Source organism: Polypterus senegalus, chromosome 4, assembly GCF_016835505.1.
Source record: "Polypterus senegalus isolate Bchr_013 chromosome 4, ASM1683550v1, whole genome shotgun sequence".
Lineage (NCBI taxonomy): Eukaryota > Metazoa > Chordata > Cladistia > Polypteriformes > Polypteridae > Polypterus > Polypterus senegalus.
Genome location: NC_053157.1, coordinates 67,769,096 through 67,795,566, shown reverse-complemented (window position 1 = coordinate 67,795,566; position 26,471 = coordinate 67,769,096). Strand labels below are relative to the sequence as shown.

At 35.5% G+C, this 26,471-nt stretch overlaps 1 protein-coding gene across 8 annotated transcripts in view; it reads left to right on the top strand.

Moving 5' to 3' along the window:
* The window catches only part of mapk10 (mitogen-activated protein kinase 10), a 386,723-nt gene that overhangs the window by 342,133 nt on the left and 18,119 nt on the right, over positions 1-26,471 (top strand). For 4 of the 8 annotated variants that reach the window (XM_039750813.1, XM_039750807.1, XM_039750806.1 and 1 more), the window contains 3 exons: positions 13,333-13,365; positions 16,934-16,997; positions 20,577-20,654. In XM_039750813.1, the coding sequence (XP_039606747.1) occupies positions 13,333-13,365; positions 16,934-16,997; positions 20,577-20,654 (175 nt within the window). The remainder of the gene's footprint in view (positions 1-13,332; positions 13,366-16,933; positions 16,998-20,576; positions 20,655-26,471) is intronic. The other 4 variants (XM_039750811.1, XM_039750810.1, XM_039750809.1 and 1 more) reach the window with 1 other exon arrangement.

Below are 26,471 nucleotides of genomic sequence, written 5' to 3'. Positions count from 1 at the left end.
TGCGAGCATAATTCGTTCCAGAAACGTGCTCGCAATCCAAAGCACTCGTATATCAAAGCGAATTTCCCCATAAGAAATAATGGAAACTCAGATGATTCGTTCCACAACAACTATTCATATAAAAAAGATTAATACAAAATATAAAGTAAAATACATAATACAAATTAACCTGCACTTTACCTTTAAAAAGAATCATGGCTGGTATGAGTTTCTAAACTTATGTGGGATTCCACCCAACGTGACGACACATGGAAGAGCGTCCCAAAGCAATCGCAGTCTCCCAGCGCTGTAGCAGTTCGCCGTATAAGCGAATCCAAAAAGATCGCAGACATGCTATAAGCGCCTGTCGTCAATGGGTCATACAAGGAACATTATAAAGATCCCGCTACAATAAATAACAGCGCTGTTGCTGTTTCAAGCTGAATAAAGCTGGTGTTAAAGTACTGAGACTCAGCTTTGTGTTTTGGGGAGCAAGATGGGGACTCACACTTCACAGCGCACACACACACACAGTCACAATGCTGTAGTAAACAGTATACGCTCGTACGAATGTTGACTATATGAGTGAGGCACACAGACTCAGATGGAGAATAGGAGACGATTGACAGAGTGGATGAGAGAGACGGGCGAGCGAGATAAGGAGAGAGAGAGAGAGAGAGACGTGCTAGGCGAGCGAGATAAGGAGAGAGAGAGAGAGACACACTGGGCGAGCGAGCGAGATAAGCAGAGAGAGAGAGACGCGCTGGGCGAGCGACATAAGGAGAAAGAGAGAGAGACGCGCTGGGCGAGCGAGATAAAGAGAGAGAGAGAAGAACCATCAGCTCAGTTGTGATCACATGACACTCAGCAGACAAAGTGTATCCATACTACTCGTATTGCAAGACATCGCTCGTTTATCAAGTCAAAATTTATTACAAATTTTTGCTCGTCTTGCAAGTTACCCGAGGTTCCACTGTAGCAGCAGAGGAAAAGTAAAATGGTTAGCGTTCTTGCAGATGTGCTCACCTCGCTTGTGTATTAGCAGCTAAGCGAGGGTCTCTTTTTTCGGAGGTGAAGCCCTTATAGATATATATATATACACAGTAATCCCTCGCTATATCGCGGTTTCGCTCTATCGCGGATTTTATATGAAAGCATAACTAAATATATAACGCGGATTTTTCGCTGCTTCGCGGGTTCTGCGGACAATGTGTCTTTTTACTTCCTGTACATGCTTCCTCAGTTGGTTTGCCCAGTTGATTTCATACAAGGGACGCTATTGGTGGATGACTGAGAAGCTAACCAATCAGAGCACGCAGTTAAGTTCTCCTGACTGAGAAGCTAACCAATCAGAGCACGCAATTAAGTTCCTGCTTGCTGAATGCAGTGTTAACCAGGAAGTCTCGTCTCGCTCATTCAGCATCAACGTGTTTCGCTGTGTAAAGAGTTGTGCTCTTTTGTGTTTATCTTTGTCCATAGTCAAGCCCTTCATTATGGCTCCAAAAATGATCTGCTACTGCTTCAGGGGCCATGCCCAAGCGCAAACGGAAGATGTTAACGATTGCCGAAAAGGTAAACGTTTTGGATTTGTTGAAGGCTACGATTCTTTTATTTAAAAAGTAGGAAAGGAATATAAGATCTACGGCCGCAGTGTCCTTTTAACCAGGGTGCAAAACGAGTTGTAAGTGGATGTAATAAGGCAGTAGTCTGGATGGAATCTGCTTTAGGGATTTGGATTGAAGACTGCCAGAAGAAGAACAATGGCAGTGCTACACAATCGCCTGAAGTGGCTCCTTTAAGGGCTGTAACGCTCTCCTTTGTTGTGCAGTAAAATTAAACTCCTTGTTATCGGACAAGTCATCGTGTCATTGTTGGTGAGTAACCATAATTATTTTTCTACTGACAGTACTTAGTACATGTACGTACGTTTAGTGTCACTGTACACACAAATTTACTGTATACTATTTTTGTTGCATTGTACGTATTTATTGGTGGTGGCATGTCTATCGTAATGGCTGTAACATGTGATATCGGAGACACTCAATATCTTTAAAATAATATGTAGGTTTTACTGTATATAAACAGTGTGTTTATATACATAATTTTAATGAATCTTACCTAATATCTAAGAGAATACAAAGGGATTATGCTGTATAACTCTGCGGGGAATATTTATAAACAGTGTGGGAGAGTTTATAAGGGCTTAAAATATATAAAAATAACCATAGAAACATATGGTTTCTACTTCGCGGATTTTCACCTATCGCGGGAGGGTCTGGAACGCAACCCTCGCGATCGAGGAGGGATTACTGTATAAGAAATAGTTATCAGGTGCACTTGCGCAGTTTATGATTGGCTGCTGAGTGTGCTTACGGCCATAATGACCCAATATATCATGTGATCTCTTCATCACTTGGCAGCGAATGCGGCCATGGCCATGTAAAGATTGTCCCAAAATAACTGAGACCATCAAAAAAGCAGAACATGAAATGACTTAGCCAGAATGACTATGTAGTACTGCAAAAATCACAAAAACTAAGTGCAAAAATTACTATTTTTAAAGATAGGTGAGATGTTTTATGCACACTTCAGGTCCAAAAATTTTAAGATGCTTACCTCTACAGCATTTCCATTGATGTAAATGGGAGTGTAGACTGGTTTACTTGTCACAGTGGTTTACAATGTCAGACCACCTAGCACAGTTCCCAACATATGCTATTCAGTTCATTTCAGGCATTTCCAGTACACTATGATCTGGTTGTTGGTCCATCATTTTACTTGCATTCCTATCTCCAATGCTTCTGGTTACGGCTGCACATCTGATGTAAGATTCAGAACAAGCTGATAAAAAGGAAAGAGTCTTCTTTTGTAAAGAAATTCCTTCCAGATTTGATGAGCCTGATTTTCTAAATTCTATAATGCATTATAAAAGGTGTTACATAATGAAGTTTCTCCAGTATCATTTGTGAGAATAAAATTACATATGGTGTAAACTTTTGTTTGCTCCTTTTAAGCTAGTTTACTGCATTTCAGTGTTAGATGTGGTTTTACCTTTTGTGATCCCAGACAGCTGGTAAATTGTAGAGCACTTAGAGTTTTATTCCATCAATCTAAAAGTAGAAGTCAAGTTTATAAATTTGCAGTTTTTGTTATAATCCACTACGTTTAATTTTTATTCTACCTGACAGTCAGAACACCACAGTATTGGTTTAATGGTTCACTTCTTTTTCTGCTAAAATCATCTCAGGTGCAGGAACAAGCAGGCAACCAGCAGTGTCAGTCAGAAAGTCATAAGTCAACAGTAGCTTTTCAAAGATCACACAAGACTGAAAATGATTCATGATTCTCAGAACTGCTTTGGAAAATACAACATAAACTAGAGCAAAGTACAATGCATCCCTTAAAATTAAAATGCACCTTTTACTAAAATTGATATATTTATTTGTAAAATATCTTAATGATAAATTAACATTTACACTTTTTTTCTTTGTATCTTTTCACTTTTCTCAACAAAATCAAACTTCATCACATATGTAGCCCTACGTAATGTATATTGCAGCTGCACATGTGATCTTCTTTCTTGCCATTGTGACAGTAGGACAGTACAATAAGCATACTAACTTGCGCTTGTGCCAAGCAAACCTATACAGTACAGCTTGATAATGTTAAGAAAGTGGGTGTTGATTTTTACTCTTTTTGTGGGGCCCTAATTAGTACTTTAAACCTTTAATTGTATTCATTATTTGGATGGAAAGGATGAGGTGAACCATCAGCCTAAACAGCACACTGATTGACTGAGTTCATTTCAGACTTTACACTGTATTACATTCACTGCTAACACCAGGTGGGTTTTTTCAAAAGGAACATTTGACGCATACCAGGCTAGAAGAGACATGGAGGTGATTCATTAATTATTTGATATTCCAGCCGTCATTACAATTATCACTTTAACAAGGCAGTGTTACCGAAGGTTATGTTTACTTCAGTTGCCTTGTGCAGTTGCTTGTGTTTTCAAAGGTATTTTCTGGTTATTATTATTTAAGTTTGACTAAAACACCAGACAGTCTGCCACAACCACACATACTTGTGATCTCCCACTTCTATTCTAGTCATATAAAGGTAACCTTATAATTTAGAAAAGGCACTCACAAGGATCTCACTGTATTTACAACTGCATTCTGATACCAGCAGACCCTCATTTTCTGAACAAGATGGGGAGTTTATCTACCTATCCATTTATTTTGTTCTCACTTGTCCTTGAGTGGGGGAGTAGGATTATATAGGGTTATTTTTCTTTGTATTATTTAAATAATTTGAGTTTGTTTATTATAATTATTAATGTATTAATAATAATATTAATGTTAATTCATAAAGTTTCATGTCCCAATTATGATTTCTTCTTTCTCATGACATCATTATGCTATGGCTATTGATGGCAGTGAGCACTGAGATGCATTCAAATATTTGGAATTCACAAACTTTGTAAGTTTAGATAGGGAAAGTTTATTAGACCAGGCTCTGGACTTTGCTTTGCTACTTTGGTTTTGTTTTTGCCTCCCATTTTCCATAATAGATACTCAGTTTATCTCTCTGATTTTTGGTTTTAGCTCTTGGCCTGGTTCAGAAAAAGTTTTAAAAGTTCTAAGAACTCTATTTTAGATGGCACTTTTCATATTGAGCACCATCACGGTTGGGAGAAAAGGCTGTTCCTTAGAACTTTAAGGTTATCATGCATTCATTATTTACTAAGAGGCAGCAGAAATTCATCCTCTTCCTGCCCAGTGGTGTTTTTGACATGAAGAGTCAAATGGGGCTACGCAGTGCATGTGCAGACTTCTTCTACATAAACATTAACTTACCTAATTCAGCCATTTGTCCTTCATTTCCAAATCACTATTGAAGCATTTTAGTTAACGTATATTTCACTGTATCTGTCCATGTTTTATTTGTGACTAGTAAAACATGCTAGTTTACATATCTTTTACATCACAAAAAAAATCAAACAATAGGATGCTTGTGCCTGGTCTGTCTCTATTAGGATCAGATCATTATGATACCCTCTGACATCAACATCTGGCAAAATATAGCCATATTGATTTAGTGTAAACGCTCAACAACCCGCTCATTAGGAAAGTCTATTGGCTATGAACTGTCTAAATTGAAATTGCAACACCTCAAGTTTAGAATCAAATGGCTTTGAAGTGAAGAAAGTCAAACCACAGTAACAGGCCCTGCATTCTTCACACTGGATGGCTGGTAGCAACGCTAACTACCATATGGCCAGGTATTTGCTGTTCAGCTTGAGGCCACCAAACAACTAAAAAATAAAAAAAACAATATTCTACATTCATAGTTGTTCTTTCCACAATAGGATTATTTGCCTTGTTGAAACAAGAGCATCGTACACTTGACTTACTTTCCACATGTAGGCTTCTTTGGTGCCTTTTTTGAATTGAGTGTGGACCCTCTCATCAGTGGGTGAAAATCAAGATACAATATAATGTCTTGTGAATGATGCATTCTTGAAATTTCTTGTGAATGATGCATTCTTGAAATTGATTACCTTTCTTGTTTCAAATACCTGTGGCTACCTTTAAAGGAGGAAATGATGCAGGACCTTTGTGAAAAGCTTGAACCTGAAGTGCAAACAAACAACAATCAGAGGTGGCCCTTGTTTTAGCTTTGGTGATGACCTTCAAGCCCAATTACTAAACTATAAAGCTCAGGTTGGACATGCACTAACAGGCAGCGAGAAGACTTCTGGGCCAATTGGTCGCGCCCTATCAGCTGGAAACTGCCTTGTAGCACCCAGCATGAATTCAATTTCACAGACTACAAGAAGCAATACTTATCTAGATACGTAGTTACATTGAGCATATGATAAAAAAAACAGGAAAATGCTTAAAAAGACATAGCTGAAGGCTCTTGTAAACATTTTAATAATAAGTTAAATTATTGAAGGAAACTTATTACTTACTTACACAGCCTCTGGTGGGGCACCACAGGCCCTTCACGTAGAAATGGCACTACTCCTAGCACATCTTTCAGATTTCAAGAACTAAATTAACTTTTCTGCTTTTCAGTAAAGGACTGAAATGTGGCTTGTTATCTTGTGATTTTTTAACTGCATATTTTATTTGTGTAATTTAACAGTAACTTGGAGTTATGAACCACCATATTTTGTTTAAATGTTTATGCAAAAAATCTCTTGTTCCATTGTCCTTTACAATAAGAACTATAGTCAGGCAATTGGACATTGTTCTGTTTAACACTGTAACTGTAATTTAAGTAAACAAATTGCGGTACAGTATAATATTGCACCAGTATTCTTTGCTTATACAAATTTCCTAGTCAATCTGATACCTCATACTGCAACTAGGTCATTGATGTAAAGGCAACAAGTACTATAGCGAGATTCAGTTATAGCTAATAGTGACTGCCACTCTTTTATTTTAAACTAAATCGTTATTTGCTGTAATTTGAACAGCTCTAATGAGGATGCACTAAATTATTGGGACTTAAGCATGCATTTAAATGCTAAAACCAATTGGGCATTCCTTGCATTATTGGGCAGATCATTCCAAAACATGTAGCAATAGGCTCAACGTCCAACAACAGTTTAATATATAATTTTTTTTATAAAACACTTGTGTTTTGTAAATCAATACTTACATATGAATATTATTTTATTACGTATAGAGGAGAAATCCATCTAAATCTTTGCAGGTTATAAGGAGGATTTTGAAACAGCAGTGTAGAGACTTAGACAAATGGGTAATATGGCCATTCTTCCTATTCTTAGTAGTGAACTTCATGGGAGCAATTTCAATTTAGTGCATGCTAAATATATAATGATTTGTGTAGCCTTTTCTGTAAAGCAATACAGTAGTCAGTTCTACTTTATTGAATAGAGTAAATGAAGTGATATGTGTCTTGTGCAGTGTGAAAATTTCTTACTTTTTCTATATTTCATAGCTAAATAAGTTATTCAATAATCAAGTGTTGGAAAAAAAGTGCCACAACTACTCCTAGGTTTCATGCTCACTTTGGAAAAAATAATATTGAGGAAGAACTTAAATATTGACAATATCTTTTAATGACCTGGAGCATTTCCACCTTCTAAGAGAATTTCTTTTGTTTCTGTAATTAGTTTTTGACCAAGGCTGGTCTTACAATAAGGCATAGGTAGTAGTTAATTGTCTTAGGCCCCACCAGAAAAGGCCCCACCATACACATAGCCTAAAACACAAACACATTATTATTTTGTCAAGTAAAGTGAAAAATAAATTTGAAGTAGAAATGAAATCTTTGTCTGCAATTAAACAATTTCATTTGCTGTTATAATATAGTAGTTTCCTTAGTGTTACTTTTTCCCTTTAAACAAGCGAAAAATTTTGAATTGTTTCCAATAAGAAAAAATGGTATTATATGTAATAGAAACATATTAACACCCCTTAACATTAACATAAATACAGCCAGAAAGGTATGTGTAGTGTCCACTGCTGTACTGATGCAGATTTTGTACACATCCTTCATTAATATGTTTTGAAACAGTCTCAAACGCACAGCCCACTGTTGCAATCAATACAGTAGAAGCATGTTTTTTTTGCACGTTTTTCTTATAATACTTTTTCTGTTGCTTGTACAAGAGATGGTAGAATGTGAATGCCTGATCCACACTATCCATTCATCCCTTCTGTACTTGTAGGCCACCACAGTGCAAGCATAAGTAATTTCCACATTTTTCCTAACACAAACATAGACAGTTGCTGCATTGTAAACAGCACTTAGGTGGCTAAAGTCTTTCTTGTCCTTCCTCGTGATTACATTCATTTTGCCTTTTTGTCATGCTGAAGCTTCACATGACCGAATTTAAAGGGAGTGTCATTGTGTTTCAGTCATATAGTGCCATAAATATCAGTTTCATTTTCAGTGTCAATGTCTGATGGCCAATTCACACTCATCATTATCACTTGATTCAACTAATGGATCAGATAAATTTTTTTCTAAAAATGACTTTACAGCTTTACATACATTGTGTGTTTTAGTTGAAGACAGTGGCAAAACACATAGAAATATTAATGATTTGTTTTGCAGCATAATGTTATTTTATATACTAGATAGCATCAGAATACTGTCCTGAGAATGATCTGGACTTAATGCTGTTCATCTGGGCCCTCATGCATAACGCTGTGCATAGAATTCACACTAAAACATGGCATAAGGACAAAAGCAGAAATGTGCATATGCACAAAAAAACCCAAATGCATAAATCTGTGCGTTTGCCAACTTTCAAGTTCTTCCGCTCCATACATTCCGGTCAGCGTGAAAAGTGACACACGTGCACGTGCCTGCCTCCACTCCCAAACTCCTCCCAGAATTACACCTCTTTGAGTATGCAAATCAATATAAATAGCCCTTAAGCTCAGTGTTCTGTGAAAAGGCAATGGCAAAAGCACGGGGGAAATAGAAGAATTTCAGCAAATACCAAGTGGAGGCAAGGAAAAATGTACTATTTGTTGGTTTAAACAGTGGTACAAACAACAAAAAGAAGTTGATCGAGTTACATAGAGTGTCGGAGAAACTCAAAAGCTTAAGTTCACAAAGTCGCACAGTGCCCAAAATAAAAAAGAAGTTGTCAGATATCAAAGTGGCCGTGAAAAAGGGAGTCATAGCCCACCATCTGAGTGTTATATGAAAGCTTATTAGGGTACAGAGAAAAGAAAATAAATAGGGATACAGTGGGAATAAAGCTCGAAATGTCAACTTTAATCTCGAAATTTCCACTTTAATCACATAGTTTATTTTGTCATTAAAGTAGAACATCTTAAACTTCACCTTAAAATCATTAAATTTATTAGCTTCTAAAAGTCCATCGTAACCAAAGTAGCACGTTAAATGCTTTGTATTGTATTTGTTCATCTGTGTGTTCTATGTGTGTGAATCACTGCGTTCTTATTAAACGGGCTTTCTCTTCCTCCGACTGGACACAGAATCCACTACGAGATATCACAGCTCTCTGAATAATTAAAATACTGAGATGTATACTTGATATCATTTTCATGATGACAGGAATTTACGCATGTATTAAACATTGGAACATGGTGGTACAGTGATAGTAACGAGCTGGCGCCCTGTCCAGAGATTGTTCCTGCCCTCCCGCAAGATGCTTGCGGCGCTTTGAGCGGCCTTCGATTAAATAATTAATTGCAGTAGTACTGTCTCTTTCAAACGTACTAACCTCCAATTCCTGTCCTTCCTTTTCTTTCTCCAAATACACAATCGCCACACAATCAGCTCTGTAATAGACGTTAAGCCATCTATAAACTGAGAACGCCGATTCTTCACAGCTGTTAAGGAACATTGAAATAGTAGTACATGTTTAATTACTCTATCCATCTATCCTTCCAGTGTTGCACCAGCTCCAGCAAGAATACAGCGCGAGGCAGGAACAATCCATGACTGGGGCGCAAGCTCCTTGCTAGCGCTGCAACACCGTGTCCTCACATGTTTAACTATTAACAATATAGATTATTTAAATGAAGTTAAAGTTTTATCTGTATAATATAATAAACATGTTTTGCTGCATTTCATCTTAAAAACGATATCTTGATCATATGTAAATATGCTCTTTATTAAGTGGCGCAGGTTGTGCAATATTATAACTATCGCAAGTTTAAAGTGAAGTAATTGTACTTATAGGTACAAACATTTCTACAAAAAGCACTTGATGGACTGATTGATTGTGTTTGTAGTTCTTGGGATGAAACTGTTTCTGAACCTTGAGGTCAGTACAGGAAAGGCTCTGAAGCGTTTGCCGTATGAAAGCAGTTCAAATAGGCAGCATGGCTGAGGCAGCGTGTGCTAGATGCTGTATACTGATAATTCTCTTTCCACTCAGCTGCTGTAGAGCTGTGGTTCCACACTCAGATACAGTGATATAAATACTCTGAGTGGTGCAGTGAGAGTAATATGGAAAAAGATGATCCGCTGTGGAACCCCTAATGGGAGCAACTGAAAGAAGAAGAAGGTGCAGTGAGAGGAACAACACTAAAGCAGCTATGGTATTTGTAATAGTTTGGCCATTCTGTGGACCATTATATTGCTACAGGTTAATTACAATCAGATGCCTTAAACTAATAAACAATATGTGGTTAATTTCAGTGTATATGATAAAGCCACGTCAGGGATGTGGATCTAAAAAAGAAAGGGAAACCATACTGGAACAAAAACACTGCTTTGACTCTGGGTGCTGCCAGTTTGCAAAACCGAGTAGAGAACTTGCATACACCAAGGATTTAGCTATCGTGAAAAGTCAAGTTTAGGTTTTATATATCGCAATTTGAACGTGGAAATGGGAGTACGCAAACATTTTGTGCGTACGCACTGTTTATACATGAGGCCCCTGATCATAACAGCTTAATCTGAGAAACACTCGAGTTAACCTTTTTTACATGTATTTCAGAGCCCAACAGATGCTCTAGATCAATGCCAAGGACATTAGAGTATATATTAAATCGATATATGAAAGTAACCTCTGCCATGCCTGGTTTTTTACCGAATGGTATTGCCTTAACTTAATCAAAGTGAGTCTCACAAATGAGAAAAAGGGAGAAATAAACAAAAAAAAAGTCATTGCCATCTTAATTATGCAAATTCTTAAAATGAAGGAACCAAACAAGATGAAACTGCAAGAACAAGCATTTTTAACAGCTTGGATGCCACTAAAATTAGCAGTGCCTACAACAATAGCGAATCTGCCTCTGCTAATACTAATCTAATACTGTTGAACATTTTATTTTCAGGGACAGCAGACTTCCATTTTTAAACCTTGTTTAGTTCAGTTAAGGGTCAAAGCGGTTTAGGGCCCATTTTAGCAATATTTGTATCAGGCGTAAGGGTTGAACCAACTTTGGACAAGAGTTAATACGTTGAGTAATTAATGCAATCTTGGTGATACTGACCAAATCTGTTGTTTCTCTCACTTTAAGTGCTTTATTTTACCATTTTGTCTATCCATCTACTTCCTACACCATGATAATCCATTCCAGGGTTGCTGTTAAAAGTTATGCTTGATAGTTAGTGCATATCATGGGTACCTATGAAACACATTCAGATAGGATGTTCTACAGAAATACATGAGCTACAAAAGATGTGTTTCTATGTCTATGATTTACAAGTGGAAACCTTTCTAAAGAACCATGTAATTCTGCAATTCACTGCCATCGTATGTCCTGAAGTACCCTCATTTACATTATATTATCCCAACTCAGTGTGGGCTCCCTTTATTTTCAGCATTTCACCAATACAGTTCTACACAAGTCATTACCCTATATACAGAGTAATAGTGAGGACAGTAACAGTAATAGGAGTTAAGACAGTAGTATGCAAAAATATCAAACATATTCATTGCACAAATTTTGGCCACATGTGAAATGCAGAGTTCAGGGTTCACCAAAGGTATGGCTTTATGTAAAGTGATACTGTTTACATTTGCATAGACCATAACAGTCACACAACAGAAGGTAAATATAAATAAGCAAATATTAAAGTAACTAGATTTAAACTTGTAAAATGAAAACAACTGATTTTTTTCCACCACTCCCTAAGACATGTATGTTATTTTTTATTAAATCTAAAACTACATTAACTAGAACTGTACTTGACCATTTTGGTCAGAAAGTCATGAACAGAAGTATGCATTATTTAGTGTAAACTACAAACACAAGCAACAGTTGTCTGCAACCATCTGCAAATAAATCAATCTAAATACTTTTAATAAAAGAGGAAAACGTACAGCAGTTTAATAAAACTGTTAATTCTTTGCATATAACATATGAATATTTACATAATAGGCAAAAAAATCCACAACAGTGGCTTCACTTTTATTCTGAAGTAAATTATTCAGGGGAATCGCCACTACTGTTCTAACTTCTTTGTTTAGACTTTCCTAAGTATGAAAAGCCAATTCCAAGCAAATAATCCAAATTAGTTTTAATGGTGCAAAATATTGACAATGGTTTGATAAAATGTTGACAGGGCATATAAGCCTTGATTTGTACCTTGTTTTGTTCTTTAGTATGTCTGATTGAATTAGATTTATAGGAATATTTGAACCAAAAATTATTTTTATATGCTGCATACCCAGTGTTGGTTGTAGTAATGGCCACTAAAAAAAATATTCTCATGGTTTTATGAAGTAAAGAGAAAACAATGTTCCTGAAACAATAGACCAATGCTGAACAATCAGGAAACAATATCAAAATGTCCATGAAAAAATCTCAGTTCACTCATTATGTCTCATAATCCATGTGTCATACTGTATATCCAACTGGATTCTCACAATGTCCTATAACACATGTAATGTTTTTCTAAAATTTTATAAATAAACCACTTCTCATGAAGATGGATGGGTATGCTGACATGAGAGCAGACTTTTGAAATAAATAACCACCCTCCTCATTCATTGGTGTGGTGTTGTGTCCAGTAATAGCTCATTCATTATGAGTACTATGAGTACTATACTATGACACTTCATTTCATGTCAGCAATGCATAGTGTGGTTTGAGAGAGGAAAACAATTAGGGGGAAAAATTATGTGAAAGCATTATTAAGCGGAAAGTATGTTTCATGTTTATGTATATCTGAGGTGCTTCAACAAACAGAAAGTCAATTCACTGGTTCAGTTTAGCAAACTGCCTTTGAAACCCAGAAATACAATGTTGTGACTTTAATGATAAATGGATTTTGAATGTTAACTCCCAGCACAAAAACATGAATGATGGGTAAATTCATGACTCTAAATTGAGTGACTGTGCAGATTTGTGACTAACACCCAATCTTAGGACTGGTTCCTGCCTTGCCCCGATTCTGCCAAGATACTCTCCAGCAGCCCATGATTCTGAGCTGGATTTTATTATTGGATGGATGGGTATCTAAAATTTTATTGAAAGTGGAAAAGATAAATAACAGTATCATGTCATTAATAATATGGTATTATTCTATCATTCAACTCACTGCCTTGTACCACTCAATAATTTCCCCAATATGTGTTTTCCATTGATAGGGTAAGAAGTAATACAAAAAAAAAAAACAACCAAAAGCTGGGTATAATTTCTTTTGCTGTTTCGATAATATATGAAATCTGGTTCAGAGTATTTTCTGTAGTGGAAAACAAAGTACATTTCCACAAGGTAACTAATAGAAAGACCTTAGTGAGAAAACCAGCCTATAACCTCAAGCTGCCAAAGATGTCTTGTTTTATTCAAAAGATGAAAATAATATGAACAGTTAATAGCATCCTTCATTTGTATCTATTGTTTTTCTCCCCTTTCTGCTGTTATTCTCATGCAGTTGAAGGACTCAGATCACATCCAAACTTCCATGGTAAATAAGTAATATTCTACCTTAACAAATTGTTAATTTATTGGATATGTCTTCTTGGCAGTGGTAAGAAAAGTGATGAAGCTTTTTTCTGTTTCTTTTCTGTAATTTTATTTTATGCATGTGTGTAAATGGTATTAATTCTGGCTTTATAGTGCATAGATATACATAATTCGTCTCTTCAGTAATCAGAGATACATGCCATTCTAATCTGGAGCAGACTGATCTTCCGCAGTTGATGCACTACCTTATATATATGTCTATCTATCTATCTATCTATCTATCTATCTATCTATATGTATATATATATACGGTATATACTGTATACAGCATATAATAGTATAGTATATATAGTATATATATACATATATATTGTACATTACATTCTTAGTTCTGAATTGCAGTCTGATTATTTACATAGTTACCTTTCAGGTAACGCTTGTGGTTGGTCGGCAAACATCCGCCACGTCCTCTCGGTTGCGAGAAGCAGATCATAGATATGTGATACAGTATCAGCCAAACAAAACACCACACATGTTTCACCACTATAGTGAAGATCAGAGTTCAGTATCACGTTCTTACTTAGTTCTGAATCAGAATCTGATTATTTAGGTGGTTACCTACTATTTATATATATTCACCGACCATCTAGTATTACTATAGTGAGAAGTCAAGCAAAATGACACCTTTTATTGGCTAACTAAAAAGATTACAATATGCAAGCTTTCGAACGGCAAATCACGTGAAATACATCTTGCCCAAAGAAGGAGCCTAAGTTGTATATTGTAATCTTTTTAGTTAGCCAATAAAAGGGGTCATTTGGCTTGACTTTTTTTCTACATCCATAATGGCTAACATGATACAACACCCTAGTACTAGTATCACTATAAAACCCAAATAAAAAAAGTCATAAGTAAACATTTATAGCTGAATTTTAAAGAGCCCTGAATATTTATGGATTGCAATAATTATTTTGGAAAAGCAGAGATTTGCCTTTTCTAAGTTTTTGAAATCTTTCGTATTTCCAACCAACTTACACTACTGACCGGCTCAAAAGTGGCTTTTACTTTTACCTTCTGGCCATGCATCAGACATTCTGATGTTGCCAATGCATTCCATTGCTTTTGCCATTTTGTCATAAGTGCTAAAGGTGCAGGATCCGACAGAATGGTGAGAGCAATATTTGATGTTCATTTTTCCAGGTTGAAAAACTTAGCAGTTTATTTCAAAACCTTATGATTTAAATGGTCTCACCAGATATCTTGATATGTCAGAGAATAGTATAATTTCGATACAAATATTTAACAAATATGCTTTTATTAAAATACATAATTTTTCTGTGATAGTTTATTAAGGCATGTTTTTCCATATTTTGCATGATATTTGATAGAGAATCATCAAAAACTTGACTGCTGTTTGTATAAATAATGGGACATGATTTTTTTTAAATAAGTAGTATCAGGCAGTTATTGTTTTTTATTTACTTGCTGCTGCACATCTGTATTAAATTGAAATATGTGTGTTTTAAACACATTTTGTAAAATGGACAAACTGCTTTTAACTGAAGGTGTCTGGGAGCTGCTGATTCCGCTTGGAAAATATTGTGTTGCCTGAATGATGTCGTTCTGTGATTTTTATTATTTTGTTTATTTTTTTTTATGTTTTCACATATTCTTTGTTAATATGTTGATTTTCATATGTTAAATATGTGCATTGGATTAATAGGTTTATTCAAACATTTAGACTTTTCCATAAAGATTGGAATGCAAAAACATGAAAGAATCAGAGTGAGGTGGTGGTACTTAAGAGCAAAATCAAGAAGAGTGATCTGGACAGAGCTGAGTTCAAAACATTGGAGGAAAGAAAGTTTGGCAATCAATTCAAAATAAAAGACAAATTTGAAGCAGAACAAACAGTGGTCAATAGCATAAGTCAACAACCCCCAAAAAGGAATTGTGAGATAAACTTCCCCTCACTAGAAAAAGGGTCTTTGCTTTATTTAAACAATAAATACACAATTACTGAGCATGTGTCTCAACCATAATGGAATACTCCACTCAAAAGCGATGATTGTTTTGTGCAAATGGCCAAAAATAAATAGCCAATATATTTTTTTTTTCATGGAGAACAGCGATAACAACATTTCTAACATATGGCCTTTAAAGAAGACCAGTACTTACAGTAAACATTATTAGTGTGTTGCATAATAAACATGTCATTCATCCAGTCATATTGTTATAATGTCCAAAATATATGTATTTTTTCGCTAAAGTGATAAATAAATACTGGTAGAAAATTATAGTGCACGTTCAAAAGAGATCAAGCTTTTGAACTGAAGACCCAGTTTACCCAGACTACATGTTCATAAAATCATTATACGACTAGAAAACCTGCATGAGGATTATAAGATGAGTAACTTGAGACTTTTTTGTGGATTTTTTTATACTGTTTGCTATTGTTCAGCATTAGCCCCCACATTGAAGACATTGATCAGAATCTTGGTTATCTCCTTTCTTAACATGGGGTAAATTACAATAATCAATCATTTTTGGGTGGAGTATTCCTAGAAATAAAATGACTGCCAAATTCATGTGACTGTGTCACTCAGTGATATAACACACACACATACAGTATATATAGGACACTCCCTATAATGTGTGCCATCATGATACCTAAAACTCCAAAATGATGGATTAATGACATTATTATCACACAACACAAGAGGTAAACAATAATAAAAAATAACCGTAAGGGTATCAAATTGTTATGATCACCAATTAAACTGTGACATTGTTCATATTCTGTAAATGTTTTTTTTCTTGCTGATTTGACAGATCACTGCAATGTTGCCTATTCTGTTTATTTTTAACTAGTGTCTCTCTATTACGTCAGCACAGAAAAACAATAACTATGGTCATCCATGATGAACACCCCAGATACCTGACTGGTTTTTGTGGTTCACTTCCCCATTAAGTGTGCCATAATCTCAGGCATTTGTCTTGGCAGACCAAAAGTGAGATTTATCCAGTATAAATCTTGAATACACTTTAAGTTGAAAAACAATAAAGATGCCAACGCTTGCCTGGCATTGTTAATGACCTACAGTACACTTATGAGGATGAACGTTGATAGCTAAATGAGTGGTAGAGCAAACTTACCTGAAGTACGACAGTTAAGGGCTTGTGTCTCCTATATACACAGAAGTTTGGTACATACTGGAAATTAAAGATATATAGTAGAACATTTATGGTAAAAACTGATTAATTTCTTCATTATCCCTTTACTTCTTTAGCATGTCAGGCTTGCCTCTTATTTTGATTTAGTCTCATCATTATTTTCATCAAGTGAAAAAAAAATCATTGAGTTTGTTAACTCTTTTTCTCTTCATCACCAGCAATCTGCATAAACATTATCCTATCTAAAAATCTGATCATACCTGATACACCTTTTTGAAATCTAAAACAGAAACTGAATGGTAGTTTTTAATTAATTGCAATCTTTGAAGATCTAAAGAATAGTTTTCAGTTTACAGCAATGTGTTCTTATTTTACATTTTGTATTTGCTTTTCAGCCTCCTCCACAGATTTATGATAAGCAGCTTGATGAAAGAGAACATACAATTGATGAATGGAAAGGTAATTTGCAAGTATATACAATCACTCATTTATCAAAATAACAAAATGTTCTGCTTGTGTGCAGTGTTACTTGAAGGTGATTTACTGCCTAAAATACTTAACAGTCATAAAGTGTTTAATTTCTGCTTAGGAAATGAAAAATTCTGAAAAGAAAAATGCACATGTTCTTCTGATGTGTTCCTGCAAGTAGCTCAAATTTATATCACACTTTTTCACATACAACCTCCAGAATGCATTGAAGGGTGAAGTTGGTTTGGTGTGAATATATAGCAAAGGGAAGCTGGTAGTGGATCATCTCTTCTTACTGGTTGCTTGCACAGACATCAAGCATTGGTAAAGCCATTACGTTAACAAGAACTTGCTGTCATATTCTTGGAACCATCAAGTGATTTTCTTGGCCTTGTGGTCTTGCCAGAAGATACATTTAAAGATAAGTGCACTGCATTGAAGAAATAAACCTGCTTGACAGCAACACAGCATTCAGACTGGCATGATGGGCCTAAATGTGCTAAATACATCATCATTGCTGCTCATAGCAACCTGCAGTGTTGACATTTGGCAGGACTGAGGCTCAAGAGACTCATAGGGTTCATGACTCTGAATTTTCAGTTGACACTCCCCATCCTCCAGGACCTTTGCAGTTGTATTCCTTAGACAACTGTAACTGAACCTTTTTTCTTTTTTGCTGTAGGCATTGGAAATTAATTGAGATATCTGTGCCATCTGCGGTACATAACAAACTATGACAGGTTCTTTGCTGAATTGTGCCACAAGTGGGTTTAATGTTAGATTGACTAATTAGCAGGTTGTAGCCCATTTTTCACCACACTGTTTTCTTTGTTCTTTAAGGCTAAAAAAAGCAATGAAAGATATTTTAACATGAACTGGGAGATGGATGTTTCACAAAATCAAGGTCCACTAAATTAAAAGTGGACTCTATGGGAAATCAGACAATAGAAACAACATACACAAGACTAGGAAATGGCTGTAAATAAAACAGATCTTAACGGAGAAGTGAAAAGGATTCTACTTAAAAACCAAAATGAAACCCAAAAATGTATTCAAAAGAAACATGCTAGAGATTGTTTGCCATAATTCCACCAGAAAACTTCACTTACATCACAAAAGCTCTTGGAAAAATCAAGAATCTTTGATAACTACCTTCTGTTTGGAATAATCTTAAGAACTGGCAGTTGCCAAGACAAAATGCTAAATAATAAACAATAAAAAGTATATATTAATTACAATATTATACCATAATGGTCAAGCTAAAACATCACAACCTGTAAGAATGCAAAACAATTACAATAAAAATGAAAAAAATGTGTTGAAGAGAAAAAATTGAATCCAGTTCCCAAAATCCTAATTCGTGACAAATCCTTAAGGGTAGTCAAATACAGGAGTGTGAAATAATTCAAAGTCTAAACACAATACTAACTCTCACAAAGGTTTTTTGTTGTATCCAAAATCTTGGACAACCAGGATGTGCATAGTATTGGAAAAAAGCAGTGCCTGTCAGGAAAAAAAGAATGTTGGTGCATGAAGAGATGAAAAATTATTAAGTCACGTAAAACAATTCATAACAAAACACTAATTAAAGTATTAGATTCATCATATAACAAAACCCACAAAGAGAAAATGTCAAAATACAGTAAGTAAGAAACAACTAGAGAATTTAAAAAAAAAAACAATTCTGACCAACTTTTCTGATCAAAAGATTACCTTTGACCAGGCAGGGGTTTTTTCCAGTGGTAAGTCATTCTTGAAATATACCCATGACACTGTCAAGTGTGAAACTACAGCACGGTTACAGTTTCTGAAAAGTTGCATATTGGGTGCATTTGCTGCTCTCCTGAATCTTTATTCCCATTCTGAATTGCCAAGGCATAATCTTTCCCTGCGTATCATTGTGTGTATATATGATATTGTCACTGACTGAGCAGTCATTTAATTAAATAAGGATTTAGTGAAGAGGTGCCACACTCCAATGTAACTTTATTATTATTATTATAATAATAATAATAATAATAGTCTCTGCTTGACACCTTTATTCAAAGTGATTTGAGATACAATAACATGTAACAAGTAACGTGAAGTTTTATTAAATTCGCCAATAAACAGTTGTGATTTATAAGCATGAGGTTAATTTAAGCGTAACTGTTCACTTTTTAAAAGACTAATTAGAGTTACAATGTGTGAGAAAGTTCCAAATCTCAAAAGAAAAATCTGTAAAAGAGGTAAACATATTATATGACAATATTTTTCAATATTTTTAAATACTCAATTCAGTCTTAATTTATATAACGTACTGTATAAGGAAATTTCCTGAAAATTCCTTCCATCCCAAAACCACACCACTCATCCAGTGTGAAGTTATTTTTGTACAGAATAATGAAAAGAAATGTGTTTTTTAATAAATTATTGATAAATAAATCACCTAATTAAAGATTTAGTATAATGGGGGTAGTGAGAATTAATTTTCTAGGTGAACAGCTTCAAATGAATTTAATTTTAAAACAATGAAGGCAGTTGTTAAGATTGGTCATTTCAAAAGATCTCCACCTTGGAGACTAACAGGACTGGATAATTTAAAAAATCAAGAGTCGTCTTGCTGCCTCAGCTGGTTTGGGATGCACTTTTTCATTATTGATCCGTTGGTCACTCACACTTCATTGATCTCAGAAGGGTATTCATTGAAATTCAAGAAAGTGGCAATACGGGTAAGAATGCAATCTACAGTTTATTTAAGCTCTTATCACTTATGCCTGTTTTGAATGTATTTTAACAAAAATGCTGTTAGTATTCCATCGTGAAGCTTAACCAAATACAACATTGAATGCAAAAAGTACATACAGTGTAACTGCTTTCAAATACTTGAATATATATATTTTTTGGCTGTAGTTTCTGCTAACAAAATTAATATCAAATGACAAAAATCTTTCATTGTAGAATATAAGAGTCTGGGAGAATAAGGTTCTTATCAATCTTTCCTATTTAAATTTTGCATCATGAACCTACCAGAATAGAAGTCATTTTCAGAGACTGAGTAACCATATTGAGTGCTGGCAATGGGAGTAATCTTTTTAATTCCTTGTAAATATAATGAGGATAAACACATACTACTGTATTTGATGATTGCTTATGTATGTTGTGTTGTTGGAGGATGTATTTGATTTTAGTGCTAAATATATCAGTAACTTTGAGGACCAAAATATTGATTTTTTTTGGGTCAAAGTCAGTGGAGATCTATGGCACTATTGTACATCAATACTCAATTGGGTTACACTTTCTGATAATCAGAATGTTTAAAAATTAAACTGTTTATCCTCATTTTGCACAGAAGGGTAATTAGCATTGTTGATTGTTTTAGTGGCCTTTCCTCGTCACTGAAACAGTGTTGCGTAAGAGTTCTGCTCATTATTGTCATATACTTCACATCAATCTGAAATTTTCCATGTTTTCTTTAAAAAAAACAAAAAAAACAACGTGCCTTTCATATTTAAAGCGATGTTACCTTTTTACACTAAACATCTGATTATTTGCCACATACTAAAATGTTCCTAAATTGTTTATTTCTAGAGCTCATCTATAAAGAAGTTATGAACTTCGAGGAGAAAACTAAAAATGGTGTTGTGAAGGGACAACCCTCTCCTTCAGGTACTCTCAGTACATAACCTAATCGTTCTGTAAGTGAATTTAAAAAAAAATAATTTGGATTACATTCAATAACATTTCCATTGTGTTTAATTCATCGTGTTATGTTTCTCATCTTGTTTATTTTTTGTTTAATCCGTACATGCTTAATTGAAAATTTTCACTAATCTTTATTGTCATATTGAGAAATCACAATGTTGCTATAAAAATTAAAGTATGAAAACTATGAAATTGTATAATGTATCGCTTACAAAACTTCTAAATCACTATCAAAAATGGAGTTAAATTGCCTTGTAGATAAGTTCTCTTAAACTTAATATTATCAAGAGTTTTCAAAAAGATTGCCATTTCACTTGATTATCGATCAACATCACTGCATGCTTCCTTCCACTTTAGACCTCAGATATCTACTTCTTTAGTGTCATTCATCCACTTCAAGTTCAGCCCCTGTCTTGTTTGGGTTCCCTCCTAGGCTAGCCCACACAGTCAGTTCTCAGGTATCTTATTTACAAGTCAAAGCCATCAAAGCTGTGTTATTCCTAACTCTGTTCTATCAAATCTGTTGTCCCACTTGCTTAAGATAGCACATTTCTATGAACTGAGTTCTTTTCTCACTGATCGAAGTCCATGGTTCACAACTAGATATAAGTGAGTGTAAGGGCAAACTCTGCTCGGTTAACAGCCAACTTGATCGTCTTACTATCTTCCTTCTTCCTTTCTTCTGTTTATTTTACTTCCATCCTGGCTGTTAGTATCTCTCATTCTTAATCTAGTTTAACTCTTTGAAGTTAGATTGAACAAATCCTCTCGTTTCTAGCAGTTGTTATGGTTATAGCCTTCGTCTCATTTATAGATTATTCCACTTTTAGAGTTTTTATAGGGCTGTGTCATTGTGAATCTGCAGACATGGACAAATTTTAAAGACACAATGTTTTGGCTGTATAGCCTTCATCATGTGTGCAACTAAAAAAGACAAAGCAGGTAACATATACAGGAGGGAAGTAAAAAAAATGAAAAAACAGGACAGTTGAAAGGAAAAAGGCAAGGGTAGGTGTGAAGGAGCTTCCGTTAGAGAAGATGAATGGAGAGATTAAAAAGTTAGTCGGCCATTAAGACCTGGAGAAATATGTGATATGTTACAAGGTCTATTCCTGGCTTTATTGAAGACCGTTTTGTCTTTTAGAGCTCTTTTTCCCCATGCATCAAGGGTTTCTTATACATGTTTTTTTATGAACCGGCTATTAACACAACATCATCAACCAAGACCAGTTACCCAGTTTAAATAATTGCAAGACACAGGATGATGTCATCTATCAGCACTATAAACAGCAGTCATAATAGATTGTCTCCTAATCTCACTGTTTGTTGTAGTGGACTCTGTGGACTGGATGGTTGATGTCCTTACATAATTTCAACACAGTCTACAAAAAGTCTGGATACCTGAGTCGACTATAACTTATTCCGTTTCTTTCAAGGGTTCTACACAGCTATGTAACGGATGGCTGTTACTGTGAAAGATACTAAATAATTTTAAATTGTTTTGTGCTAGTGCCTGCATATTGTCATGAATAAGCCAATGGTTGGTGCTGACCTTCACATGTATAATGAATGTGCAGGAGTGTTGTTTTGTGAACCTTAGCTGTGATTAAGCAGAATGATGTTGCTAGGTGTCATCCTGGAAACAGTAGTCTCTGTCGAAGATGTTTAGAATAGATAGCTATAAAAACATTCAGTCAAAGACAGTCAACCATAAAAGACTATTTAGGCAACCCTCATAAATCATTACATGTAAATCTATTTTTGAGTACTTTCTATATGCAGAATATGTGTTGATGTAAACCTATATTGTGTATAAAATAAAGGCAAGGTTTGTGGGTGGCTGTTCAAGTATTTTACAGCAGAGGGCAGTATGAATTAAACTAAAACATCTTCTTAGGTTTTTCTTTTTAATGTCTGTTCTTGATATGTGTGTGCTTGAATGATCTAATTAGAAATGTTTTTATTTGCAAGTTAAAGCTAGAAAGCTGCAGTATTTTGCACGATTTCAAAATATTATGCGATAAATTACACATCAATATGATGTTAAAATACATGCAGAAAAGATGTGTAGCATCTTGCCATTTATCTTGCCAGGTAAAATGAATACACTTGGCAAATCTTTCAAAGCACAGTTTACCATGCACTCTGAGTTCCTTAATCTTAGCTAGATCCTTTCAAAAATATTCTAGGAATTCAAATGTTTTACAGTTTAGTTGTTAATTACAATCAGTATCAAACTACAACAAGAGTGGCCATGGTAAAGTAGTTGCAGTCTCACAGTTCTTGGGTACAGTGTTTAGCCCAGCTGTTTGAAGTTTTCATGGTCTCCAAGTGTTTTCAAACAGTAATGTCACATCCAAAACACACATGTATTACCTTATTTGACTACGCTAACCCTGTACAAGTGGCTGTAAGTGTGCCCTGTGATTAACTGGCACCTTGCTCAGACTTGTGTCTGATGCTGCCAGGGTAAGTTTTGGTTCTTGCATCCCTTTAAAAAATATTAAGCAGGATCAGTACAAATAGTCTCAACTTGTAAACATGCGTAAAAATGTTCTTCCGTAGCACACAGTATGAAATATTTTATTAGGAAAAAAAGGTGTGCAATTTAGCAGTAGACTTTTCTTTCTTGTGTACAATTCTTTCAATATGGAATTATATTTAGCATCTCTTTTATGTACAGTATTTGTGGTCAGCACAAAATTCATTTTCAAGAAATGTATACCCCAGGTCCTGTTCTTTTACTACTTAATAATAACTTCTTAAGTGATTTTCTTTTCACCAGAATTAATAAAAGTTCCCTTACTTATAATGTGCAGTATGCTGTAAGTCTGAACAATAAAATGCCAGAGATAATATGCTTACCTTTTCTAGAAAAATTAGTGCATTTCATGTGTTTACTAAATGTATTGAATGAATGCCTTAATAGTTGTGTAGGCATACATTATTATTTGTTCTAATGTAGGTCCTAGGAAGGAAGGACAGGAATGCTGTCCAGGATAAAGGAAGGATTCATACCAGGCCATGAGGCCATAATGGAAAGATCTGGCGAACAGGCTCAATGGGAGCAGTTCATTCCCCTGTACTGCAAGTGGCAGTGTTCCTTAGAGCTAAACCCGATCAGGACACCTATAAGGTGGCATGAGAGTTGGAGTATAGAGAGGTGCAGCCCTGTCAGGGTCTTAGTGGATCGCAAGAGTGCTCTGCTGCGGAAGGTCTGCCCTGGTTCAGGGGACTTGGACAGGAGACCAATTAAGCAGTTCTGGGGACTAGCTTAAAAGAAAGCCCCTTGCCTCACTTAGATTGATTCAGAGACAGGAGGCACTTGTACTGGTGTTTTGTGAAGAAAGCATTTTGGCAATTAAAAATTATGGAGTTGTATTCAGTATTACTGTGCCTATGGTTTGAGGCTCAGTGGTGCTACCTTGTCGTTACAATTGGTGTAGTCAGCAGAATTTCTGGCTGTCTGCTAGGCAGGGGCCTGCAAATTTTTTTTATTGTAACCAAAACTCAGACCATAATCCCACACATCCATTGCCCACACCAATGTCCAGAAATGGGGAAAAAAAAACAGCCAGAAAAGCCAGCTGGTAGGGAAGCATTGCATTGTCTGAAGACAGCTGACCAACATACTGGATCCAAAACTGGAAACAGTATTTCGAGGAGGCATAATTGGCTGGAGAGACGGTGAATGGTCTCTTCGACAGGGGACTACTCGCCACAGACTAAGGGTCAAAACCTCACCACCTCTAATGGTGAAAACGGTGAGCCTGGGGCAGGCCATCAGTTCTGTATCTCAGCATCCTGACTGGAAGACTGCAAGGCTCACAAAGACTGAAACAACGAGAATATTGCTGGTAATTTCCAGGCTGCCAGAGCTGTCACCAACAACACCCCAATGACCAGACCAGGGGTAAGTGACTCTCCTTTTTAAACAGAAGATAAGAGGTCTCAGAATTTGTGTCTGATTTCCGTCACTAAAATTTTTAAGATGTTACTGATGTCCGAAATATTCCTCCATAGTACAGTGTAATTACAGCATGATTAATGAGTGTAATTGTATAAATGCGTTGTGTCCTACTTAATTTTGCTAGAATAGGAGGACATTAGAACAGTTTTGATGAAGACAAGTCATTTAGCCCAACAGACTATTCAGATCATTTCTCCATTAGAAGAATTTTGATGAGAATAAAAGTTTTGCCAAGCAGTATATTTATTTGTGTTTAATCGTGTTCATTCACCAGATTATGTTTAGCAAATTTCTACAAATGTTTGTTTTGTGTAGACCAATAGTTGTACTTTTCCATCTTTCAAGTCAAGGTTATGCCCAAGCCTTATAGAGCTGGTGAGGCCTCATCTGAAGTACAAAAAAAGACATAGCAGTGCTATAAAATGTCCAGGTAAGAATGATGGGGCTGATACTGGAACTGCAGGTATACATTATGAGGAAAAATTGAAAGAGTTTCAGTTTAAGCAAATGGAGATTAAGAGGTGACATGATTGAAGTGTTTAATATTATGAATGCATATAGGGCAGTGGGATGAGACAGTTACTTTAAAATTAGTTTAACAAGAACACGGGGAAACAGCTGGTAACTTGTTTAGGGTAAATATCGCACAAACCTTAGGTTGTTTTCTTCACACAGAGAACCAGAGATACATGGAATAAGCTTCCAAGTAGTGTGGTAAGACTTTAGGAACCTTCACATCTCAATATTATATTATTTTGGAGAAATTAAATGGATAAGATTGTCAGGCTTTCTTGGGCTGAAGGGCCTGTTCTCGTCAAAATGTTTCTAATGTTTCTAACCTGAATTTTTAGTCATGGTGGTGGGTTGATGGTCTGGTGTTCCTGATTGCCACACACTTCATGATGTTCACCCACAAAGCTGTTCTCCATTGAATTCCTTCCCGGCATCCAGGTGGGAGGTTGTTTTGTACAATAGATGCCTATAAGATGTCAAAAGGTAAGAATAGGATCAGGGAAAGTAAATGGGGAAAAAAAGAGGAAAGGAGACTGGTTTCATTGTGCTGTATACTGTTAATATTCCGACTTCTCCAATCGTATACAGTGAGTGACTACCCATGCAGTCGTTGTGGGTGTACACCCATATAGTACAGCTTCTTCTTTCATAAGTAATGAATGTGTCACATATTAGTACAGAATTTAAAAAAAATTCTATGAACTGGAAGGACAATCAGTGGAACTGCAAAGTGGATAATGGGAACTTCACCTGACCTCTGAAAAGTTCAAAATGTCATCTGCTGTAAGGTAAGACAGAATCCCTAATACAATTAGCAACTTAATGGAAGTTTTATATTTCTTATCCAAATTAAGACATTGATGCCCCTCCTTTTCTTAACATTTTAAGATTTAAACATAATTAAAACAACAAAGCAGAACAGGTGGCAATAGTCTTGTACTGCCTGGCCCTTTCTTTTGCGGATTAATTCCTTTAGTCTTTAATGATGTTGTTTAACACAGGCACTCATGCAGGAAGAATATTAAATGTAAAGAGTTATTGTAAAGGTTCTCAAGAACAGCAAGGTGCAGAAACCTTGTCCATAAATGTAAAGGATAAAAACTAAACTATTAAACATACTATTTTTAGAAAATTTAAATCCTTTCTTAATCTAATCATTATCATACAACAGCAGGCTATTTTTAAAATACAATCGTGTGTACCGAATACTGAAAATTGGGTAGCAGTTGTCCCTCTGCTGTTTCATGGCTCTGTTGCCTTTCACATCTCCTCCTTCACTTAACTGGCAACTCAACATG